General features: G+C 38.0%; 1 protein-coding gene across 1 annotated transcript; it reads right to left on the bottom strand.

Annotated features, from left to right (window-relative positions):
- Window positions 1–1,323: 1,323 nt before the first annotated feature.
- LOC754241 (SRA stem-loop-interacting RNA-binding protein, mitochondrial-like) lies at window positions 1,324–5,851 on the bottom strand. The gene is made up of 4 exons (XM_030998337.1): window positions 5,701–5,851; window positions 4,179–4,237; window positions 3,401–3,508; window positions 1,324–2,144 (listed from the first exon to the last, which is right to left on the bottom strand). Exons 1-4 carry the CDS (start codon window positions 5,759–5,761, stop codon window positions 2,064–2,066), a joined length of 309 nt encoding a protein of 102 aa, XP_030854197.1. The 5' UTR covers window positions 5,762–5,851; the 3' UTR covers window positions 1,324–2,063.
- Window positions 5,852–10,796: the final 4,945 nt, after the last annotated feature.

Here is a 10,796-nt window from a genome sequence, read left to right as displayed (position 1 = left end):
ATTGTTTGGCATATGTCATTTATTTGTAATCTTGAACATTCAGTGTAAGTTTCGTTTGATTCTGTGAGAATTATTTTTTATTTTTTACCAGTACTGGAGTTTATCTTTAACATAAAAGGCCTCCAAATAAAAAACATGAAGTGTGTAGTACAGATTGTTTGGAATAGAAACACCCATTATGTAGATTTGTCTTTTTTTGTGTGAACCTTTATCCGTAAAAGAGCATACAAAGATTAAGGCTCACACAGAAAAGAAGAGTTTTCCCCATGTTTCAATAGCTGTTGGTCAATGCATTGGTCTTGGGCCTCACTAAAAACCATGGACCTATTACGGATGGACATTCGATGTGATTCTTTCTTTGATCCAATGAGATCCGCCGCCTTCTGATTATGTTCATCTTAATGAGAACATTCAGCTGTTTTAACAATAATGACTGCGTAAAGCTCTTTCGGTCATTGTAAAAGGAGCAGTTTCCCTCTCTTGGTTTTGCTTGGATGGTGTGCTCTGTAAGAGTGAGTCTTAAATAAAAACATTACCAATGGGGAGCAGCAAAGTTGAAAAGCAGACGATTTTAGTGATATGAAATTGATTAATACTGATTCGCACGCACCAATGACATTATAAAACAATTAGAAGGCCATGATCTTTATAAGCCCTTTGCGTTGTAACTCTGGAATATTATGAGGAAATTGTGGGAAACAGGATTTTAAATTGCAAACAATCCAAATATGAACTCTATCTGGTAATATCAACATGTTTTTCAAACAAAAACACTGTATTCAGAACAATTTCTGATTATTAACCAAAACTGCAAATCAATTTTCCATGATTTAAACGATTTATTATCTTCTGCACATGTAGATTAACATGTGTAAAATCACTATCTTGATTCTGTGCCGGCGTATTGGCAGTGGACCTCATGAGATCAAAGTGAAGAAAAATGTACGGAATGTTATTGAGAAGACATTGATGGAGACAATCACAATGAATTCGTTAACCAAACGATAAATGTCCATCCGTAATAGGTCCATGCTAAAACACTGTTGCTAATCATTAACACAGAAGTAAACAGATTATGTTTCAATGTCTTCTGTCTGTTCAACACATGCCCTCTCATCCAGCAAGAATAAGGAGTAGAGATTTGTTAATATTTATAGTATTTTGTACATAAAATGCTTCACATGTTCATACAAATGCTTTAGCAATTAATGCACAATTAGAAGATTTATGCAATGAATACCTGTGACTTTCCATTTGGCTGAAACTAAGATATGGTGAACAGAAAGATTCTGACAAGAAAAAGGAACACATTACAAGTGGAACTCTTGTGTGATAATAACATGTAATTTAATTTTCTGTTACCTGACAAAAAACATGTCAATTAATACAATAATATATTATTGGAAATACCTGAAAATCACTGTAGAGAAAAATACAATGCAAACCTCATGCAATTTAACCAATTACAAAAGAATGAGAAAAGGGATATCCTAAATGCTTTTCATCAAACTCAACAAACATAACCTTTTTGCCCATTTGACACCCTAAATGTGTCAGTTGCTCTAACCAGCGAAAAATACCCTTTTCACAAGATATTTTGGTGAGCAATGTGTACAGACTCGACAGGGTTAATTTTCCTCAAGTTGAGTTTTGTATTTCCAACAGATTTTAATTGTGCAGAGTTAACTGCAATTGCCATTTGTTTTGAAATCAAATATTAGGATCATATGGTGTGCTGTGGGCTTTAGAGGTCAAGGTAAATTTTTAAGTTAAGAGGATTATCATTATCATGGGCGGAGTTTCAAATGCTACTTACTCATCTTTACACACATCTTCTATTCAATCTTGAAATCTATGCAAGAGGCCCTATTTCAGAAGCAGTTTGTTCCTTGTTATATCACTGTCTCATAACGGTAGGTATTCAAGTCTATAAATGATTCTGGAAGAAAGATTCAAGGAGTGAAAGATGCCGTGGCCTTGCATCTGAGCACTGTTTCTTCATAAATATTCAAATGAGTTTCTCATAAATATTCAAATGAGTTCATCCAATGATCTCCTTAAAATCAATGTCCATTTTCCATCACTTCTGATATTTGTAGTTTCTTCACAGCTGGAGAGGTGCTCTGCTTGGCTTGCACATTCACCTGGCAGTAACAAGAAAACATAGATAAAAGAAATATCAGTATAAGGTTTAGTTGAATTTAAATTTAATTGGCGCCCCCCCCCCCCCTCCCCAAACGAAAATACATAATCGGTATTCTTTGGCTTAACATTTTAAGTGTACCGATAACTAATCAATATTTTGTTTTGTTTGTTAGTAGTTCCATGTTGCAATACTATAATCAAAATATGAGCCTCATATATTACTTCTGGTAAGAGATTTGCGAGCTGAAATACTCTCTGAATTAACAAACAAAAAATTAACTTGTGAGTAGACTGTTTGATGCATCAACATGCTCCAATGAACTAGGGCCCACAATGAACCCAAATCCGACTTCAGTTCTGTGTGCACAGTTTCATTTTATTATTTATTTTCTTCATACTCCTTAAAGGGGAAGTCCACTCTAATATCAAGTTGGTTTTAATAGAAGCAGAGAAGTGAGAGGAACAGGTCAGTGACAGTTTGGGCAATTTCTGATTAAAGATTAGAAAGTTATGCAATTTTAAAAGTTGCGATGAATCAAACACAAGATGGCAACTCTGTGACGTATCTTGCAAACTCCCTTCTGTACTAAAAATAGTCAGAAATTTTATTTTCCATTAAGAAAATGGTCAATCATACATGCAATCTAAATACAATTATTGCGAAAAACATGTTTGTTTCTATTCAACCCCTGTATGGAAAAAATATATTCTGTCATCAATAACAAAGAATATACAGAGCAAATTTGGAGAGGAGCTCGCAAGATACGTAACTTACAGAGTAGCAAATTAGTGTTTGATTAACCACAACTTCAGAAATTCATAACTTTCTTATTTCTAATAGGAATTTGCTCATACTTTCATTGGCCTGTTCCTTATTTTTCTGCTTCTATTAAGACAATCTACCATTATGAAGTACATGTACTTTGACAACAGTTGCCTTTCCTATCAACGATTCATCAGATTAACAAAATATTGAAATCTAAACAGCTGTGTAGCAGAATGAACAAAATGACCTTCTATGTCATTCCATAACAAACCTATATAAAACTCTATATTTTATAAATTTGATAAATGGTTGAAAGGAAACCCAAATGTTGTTAAAGTACCTTATAGGTACATGTAAATACATCATGATCATATCATTAATTTACAGACTTTTATTAAAATGTCCATTCTTTATTCAAAATAGAAAATTCTCTGGAAATATGATTCTGTAATGCTTGGAATTGAGCTGATAAAGTAGACTCACACATACCTTGTGTCCATCAAGGAGATGCTGTTCTCTCTTGAGAGCAGATTGCATCCCTGATGTATTACCAAAGCTCACAAAACCAAACCCTTTAGAGAACCCTGTGGAATCATCCTAAACAAAAACAACAAGATGAGAAGACAAGGCAAGCTTAGTTTCCAATTGATCTTGTTCAGATATGCAGCGGCAAACCCACATTTGTTGGTGTATAAATGAATGGCAATTATGAAGTAAACAAAAAAAAAGGTAGTGGTACAAATCATATTTTGTGCCGCCTGGCAGCAATTTTTTTTAAAAACCAATCAAATCTGTTAAAGCTAGCATAAACTATGACATCATGATTACAACCTGCGCAGCTATTGGCAACACCCTTCTCGCGAGAAAATTGTGATGATGGCGAGGTTCACCTGGGTTGCTTTGTGCAACACAACAGCTTTGTAAAATGACCCATTTCTGGTCTGGATTAGATCCTTGACAACCCATTTAACAATGGTATAGATTAAGCTTGTACTGCAAACAATTAATCTTGAAGCATTTGGTATACATGTACCTAACCCATATCCTATGATCAATTGAATGCAGCACAGGGAAATTGTTAATGTGGCATAAGAAATAATTAACCTATGTTGAAATATAGCCATTCTCACCTTAAATGGCATAAACTGCCTCAAAATGCTGAAGAAAAATATAAACTAGTGCACATCGCACTTTTGTATTTCACAACACATAAGGGAGTATACATAGATCCCTTGAAAATAATTACCGGTAACTTAAAAATACTTACAAAAGCTATTCTGCAATTCCTCACAGGCCCAAACTGAGTAAAGTAGGATCGCAGCTCTTCTGTAAGATAGAAAGTGAAAAAGAAAAGACTAGAAACATCATCCATCTTTGCTTCTCTGTAGAACCCTATATCACATCAAGCCCAGCCAACATTAATCCAGTTACAGATCTAGCTTCTGGCCCCTCACCCTGGCCCCCAAAACAGGTAAATTTAATCTTTTTTGAAGAAATAAAAGAAGACGGGCCCAATGTGATGTGATCCAAATTCAGGTGGAAAATGCGATATATGATTATGATTAAAATGAGTACAAAATTGGGCTAAAACTCCTTTGCCAAGAATGGATATTAAGCTGCTAAAAAAATGGATACGGAACTACACTAGCGCCCGTGAATTTAGGTAGGTGCTCGATTAGGTCCCCAGTGGCTTATATCACAAGATGGCCGACAATATACACACCACACAACAATATTGCCTAGATCTAGACTGCATTTGTATTGTATACTTAGGACCAGGCGCGGATCCAGGATTTCTTAGGGGAGGGGGCCCAACTTTTTTTTTTTTTTGCCGAAAATCCCTAAAATCCCGAAAATTTGAAAAACGCGCCGGCCAAAAATTCGCTCAGTAGGGGGGGGGGGGGGGGGGGGGGGGGGGGGGGGGGGGGGGGGGGGGGGGGGGGGGGGGTAGTGAGCACATTTTTTTTTTTGTTGTTGATCCTCAAAAAAATTTCAATTTGCACCCCCCCCTTGAGCGCCAGGGGGGGGGGGGCCCAACCCCAAAAAAGGTAAAAATCACGTGATTTTACATGATTTTTTTCTCAAGGACCACTTAGGTGTCATCAATTGTCACTACAGTACCGATTTTGAGTGAAATCAGTTGAGTCTTGTACAGTGGTGTTTGAAATGTGCATGTTGAGAATCAAAAGCACAGCTTTCAATACACAGCCAGGATAGTAATCCACCTAGGCGGGCCGCGAATATTTTTTTTACACGCTAGCCTGGCCAGTTTCGCCGTAATACTCGTAGAAGTGCGCTGGTGGTAAAGCCTACACATAGGCACGCACTACAGCAGTTTAACTTTGGTTGCTACAGGGATATGATGAGAGTTGCTCTCTAGCTGAACGTTCGTTCGTTCGTGTCTCCTTAGATCAAGATTAATGTAAAGTTCCTAAATTAAATTAAAATAAATTAAGTTTTTGAATTCCATCGCCCGATGGCTGCGACGACCGTCTCATTTACAAGGGCCAGCGATGTCTTTATCTGATGATTGTCATGCATGATTTACATGTGTATCATCATGCACCTCGCATGTAGGCTGCTAGACTAATATTAGTCGTTTCCATGGTGTTTATCATAGAAATGGCCAGGCTAGCGTGTAAAAAAAAATTGCGCAGGCGGGCCTGCATAGTACATGTATGTGTGCGAGTTAGATCTAGGGTCTACTGCCTTTATGATTGTTTTGTGCAATGTTCGTCGGGTGCGCGAATTGCGGAAGGGGTGATTAAGTTTAGTTTCTATTAACTTACGGATACCGATGGTCCATGGTAATCTAGACACAAACACTTCTAGTCCCTTTCTTGCTGCCATTTTGTAGATTTCTGTCTTGTCGATAAGCTTCAAGTTCAAACAAAAACGTGTTTGCGAAATTGGGTAACGATAAGGTGTCGTTAAATAAGCAAATAAAAAGAGGAAAATGCATAGTACACGACTGTGCCGAGAATCAAGGATGGGGTTTTAATAGAGATTTATACTTAATAAATATATATCTCTCTATGGTTTAGAACCATAGCTGCAATACTATCCTGGCTGTGTATTAAAAAATTGGTCTATTAATTCTCAACATTTCAAACACCACTGTACAAAACTTAACTACTTTCACTCAAAATCGGTACTGTAGTGACAATTGATGACACCTAAGTAGCAGAATTTTTATTAAAACTTATCAATGTTAGAAAGAATAATTTTTTTTTGTTTTTTTTGTGAGTATAACTTTCCGGTCAAATATACCGGTACATCGCGTAGTGTGCATTTGTGTGCACTGTGTGTGTTGACTATTCATGTGTGCAATTGCTGCCTCTTAGCACGTAGTGCAGCGCTGAAGGTCAATACGCATTAGCATTATCATTAGCATTGACCCTCTAGTTTTCTTTAGACGGATTTAATTAATAATAATAATTTTAAAAAACGTTGCTTATAAAGCGCTTACCGCCGCGCCGAAGTCTCTAAACGCTTTAACAAACAAAATAGACTGATTGGACTGCTTATATATCAATAACATATTAAACAAAACAAAACAAGTGCAAATAAGCCTACAAATTACAATACATATGAAATACACATCAATATGAACAAAAACAATTTTGAATAATTGGTTAACAGTTTGACAGTGTTTTTACATTTAAAGGTAGTTTGTTCCAAAGTTCAGTAGAAGCAGGGTATGTGAGTTATCCCTGGTAGAAGCTTTGCAAATAGAGCGATGACCAGGCGCGTATGCAGACGGGGGGTTTTGGGGTTAACCCCCCCCCCCCCCTCAATTTGTGTTAATGTGTGGGTATCGGAGGATACCCCCCCCCTCACTTTTTGTCAAAAGTTTTTAAAAACACAAAAAAAAAAACTTTTTTAAAGGGCTAAAGGGTGAGAAAAAGATTGACCTTACCCCCCCCCCCCCCCCTCCACTGAACGAAATATCGTTCGGCATAATTTTCCGATTTTCAGGAAGAAAAAAATAAATATGTGCTCTTTACCTTACATTAAATTACGTCGGATATGCATATTTTATAATTTATTTGTGACACTGCATGGCAGGTCACGAATTTGCGTGGGGTCCAGGGGGCGAAGCCCCCGGAAGCTCAGGGGTTTGGGGCAAAATATAACGGTCAGATGAGCATATTTTTATATCTATTTGTGACACTGGCAGGACACAAATTGGCGTGGGGTCCAGGGGCGGAGCCCCAAGAAGCTCAGGGGTTTTATACATTAAATTATCATTAGATGAGCATATTTTGTGACACTGACAAGTCACGAATTGGTGTGGGGTCAAGGGGGCGGAGCCCCGGAAGCTCAGGGGTATTGGGCGATAAATAACGGTGTAGATGAGCATATTTTTATATCTATTTGTGACACTGGCAGGACACAAATTGGTGTTGGGACCAGAGGGCGGAGCCCCAAGAAGCTCAGGGGATTTATACATCAAATTACTGTCAGATGAGCATAATTTTATACGTTATTTGTGACACTGGCGTGGGGTCTAGGGGGCGGAGCCCCCAGCATTTTAGTCAGAAACGGTCAGACAAGCATGCAGGGGCCTGCCTTAGGGCCCCTGGTGGGGTCGAGGGGGATGGAGCCGCGGAAACTTAGGGGTTTTAGGCATTTCATGACGGTCAGATGAACATATTTTGATGCCTTATTTGTGACACTGGCAGGACACTAATTGGCGTGAGGTCCAGGGGGCCGAGACATCAGAAGCTCAGGGGTTTTAAGCATTAAATTACCGTCAGATTAGCATCCAGCCGTCCGCCTTAGGGCCCTAGGTGGGGTCCAGGGGGCAGAGCCACCGGAAGTTGAGGGGTTTTAGGTATTTATTACGGTCAGATGAGCATATTCTGATACATTTGATATCTTTCCCCTTTTATTTCCTTTTTTTTTTTCCTATTTTTTTTCCTTCTTTTTTTCTTCCTTTTTTTTGCCAGGGGAGAGGGGGCCGGCCCCCCCCCCTGGATCCGCCACTGGTGCCAGTGGCGGATCCAAGATTTTCTAATTTTTCTAATTGGTCAGGGGTAGGGGCCCGTCTTTTTTGTATACTTTTTTTTACCAGCCCCCCCCCCCCATGGATCCGCGCCTGACAAGTGCCCCTCTCCATTCTCACAAGCGCCCCTATTCTTCTCAGGTGAGTGCCCCTTTTCCTTGTTATGCAAAATCCGCCATCCAAATCATCATCTAGTGATTTTCACTGCTCCTATTCCCCACTCTCTCTCTTCCCCCTAACTTATAGTCACAAATCATGATGGCCTATAAATTGCAAGTATGCAGGATTATAGCATGGATTACACATTTTCTCTCAAATGCCCTTTGAAGTTAAATGGCCGATGGCATCGCGGCGCAGTTTACTCGAGATATCATATTCATAATTCCAAGACCCGGTCAGACATGACGTGGTAAACCGTCTTGTATTCAAACGGGGCTTTACTCAAACTGGTTTTGAATTATTTGCTGAGTATAGCACTCTTGCAACCTTGCAACTCCTGTCCAGAATTGCCTAGTCTGTTTCAGTAAAAGCAAATACAAACGGTCGCTGAAAAGGACTTGGTTAAAGTAGTCACCCGAAGAAAATTCACGACAACTGATAATTATGGACAAATTATATATGGATGAAAAGATTTTCTCTTGAAACACACGAATAATTTGCTGAAAAATCATAAAAATATCATTGAAAGGCGTAAAATGCAATTTTTTGGCTAGCTGTGTTTCGCGTGTGACGTCATTAATCTTGACGCTCTATCAATACGGAGGACCGTTGAAGGCAGAACATCTGGATCTCAAAATTAACATTTTTGAGAGATGATTACTGCGAGCCCCAAACATATAGGCCTATTTTAAAGAGGGAAGTTGTATTTTGATCAGTAAGGCTTCCCCTTCGCAATGATATGAATTTTGCATCAATTCAAAACACTTTTGATTCTTCGGGTGTACTATATACGTCTGCTACATGTCGTCACGATAGCTTTCAGCCAAGCAATATTCAGTATTTACTACAGTATATTCTCCATTATAAGACAACTGGAAGGTAATTGAAATAGATGTTTGTATTTATTTTAGATTCCCTCATAATATTAACATGCAGATACTTCGAAGTGAAAGTGTACTATAGTAGCTTTGATAGATCCTGTATTTTGCTTTTCATTTCTACCAACATAATTGTGTGCTCTCACATGATTTTTCATATATTTTCCCTTTAAAGAAATACGATTCGAATAGGGTCTCGGTCAGAATGGTATCTTGGGCAGTGGCCTCTGATAATATCTGGGCTGTGTATCCTATACGTTTTTAACTAAGATAAGTCATCCCCAGACCCCAACAATTAATGAAAAAGAGTCGACGGCTTTGCTTCTTATAGTGGTTTGTAAAAAAAGAAATTTATGTAATTATATTGTACTCGTATGGAATACGGAGTAATATAAGCACGTTGGTATTTTGTAAGCAAACGAGAGTGATAAAGTCATTCATGAATGTTATGTACAGATATAAAGAAAGTGTTTCATACATTTTGACAGTCATGAAACACATAGTACCAAAGGAGTTTAATTGTTCTGAATTCCAAATCATGGTTGTAACACGAGCTGTTTCTATACTCCACAAGGATTCAAATTTCATTTCATAATACCTGCAGTTAATGCGAGATGAGGTTGCAGCCTCTCTTTCCCCGAAAATTAAAAAATTACCGGCTATGCATTTTTTGTATCTTATGGTGATAAATAACCCCCTATACTCGCTTTGCGCGCGAGCATAACTTAAAATCAGGAAATGTTGATATAGGACAAGAGATGTGACCTAGCTGAGCCTGCCTCCTTTCAAAAATTGTGCCCGCTTGTAGGTACTGGTAAATACGGTGCTTCTAATAATGACGATGTCAGTATTGGTATGTTGAGTTGAAATAACGGACTGCGCGATTTTCACATTTCCGCCCCCCCCCCCCCCCATTGGAAATCCTGGATCCGCTAGCCCGCTTAAAGGTAATACAAAGTATTGGTAATATCTTAACAGGTTTGGATTATGAGATTTAAAATTTGCATTATCATTTTGAAACTTAGTGTTAGAATAAACAAATTAGAAAAAATTGAGCTATAAAATGCTTAAGATTTCGAGAAATAAAAAATCTCAAATTTATCGGTACTTCTGATATATTCAAAATGGCACCTACGGCCATACAATGGAAGATGCGACCATAAAAATCTCAGAATATGCAGTTCTGATATAAAATTTCCAAACGGCAATAGAAAATAGGTCGAATTTAGTCAAAAAACATGGTTTTGAAGCTAAATTAATATCATTCTTGAGAGGGACTTATACAACAAAAAGAGTTTATTATTCACAATTTCATCACTTTAGACTCGATTTCAACGATGATATTGTAGGATCACATATGCTTCCAATACAGTGGCGGATCTACGGGGGGGGGGTAGGGGGTTTAACCCCCCCCCCTCCTCCTTGGAAATGATCACTTACGGGGGTTCAAAATAGCAACCCCCCCCCCCCCCAAAAAAAAAAAAAAAAAAAAAAAAACCGCCTCGCCGCTACCTCCGCATCATGCGTCAATGGGTCAAATCCTCCCCTTAGCAAAAAAGCTAGATCCGCCCCTGCAATATGTTCTTTTGAACCAAATTCATGACTCCATACTAAAACTTTGTATTATCTTTTACATATTTTATTAGTTTTTTTTTCTTCGACATTTGGACATCATTTTTGATGCTCTTTCGGAAAAAAATGAAGTTCAAATTTGGAAACTCTAAAAATGACGTCACACAAGTTGACCACTCTAATCTTCAAGTGACTTATTCTAAAATTGGAAATTTTTTGTGTTTATTTTTTAAATTTTTTATAGTACTTTTGTTTTATTCCTCCAAAT

Source organism: Strongylocentrotus purpuratus, unplaced genomic scaffold (genome assembly GCF_000002235.5).
Source record: "Strongylocentrotus purpuratus isolate Spur 01 unplaced genomic scaffold, Spur_5.0 spur5_scaffold_5, whole genome shotgun sequence".
In the NCBI taxonomy this organism is placed as follows: domain Eukaryota; kingdom Metazoa; phylum Echinodermata; class Echinoidea; order Camarodonta; family Strongylocentrotidae; genus Strongylocentrotus; species Strongylocentrotus purpuratus.
The sequence above is the reverse complement of the archived record's forward strand: the minus strand, read 5'-3'. Positions and strand labels throughout refer to the sequence as shown.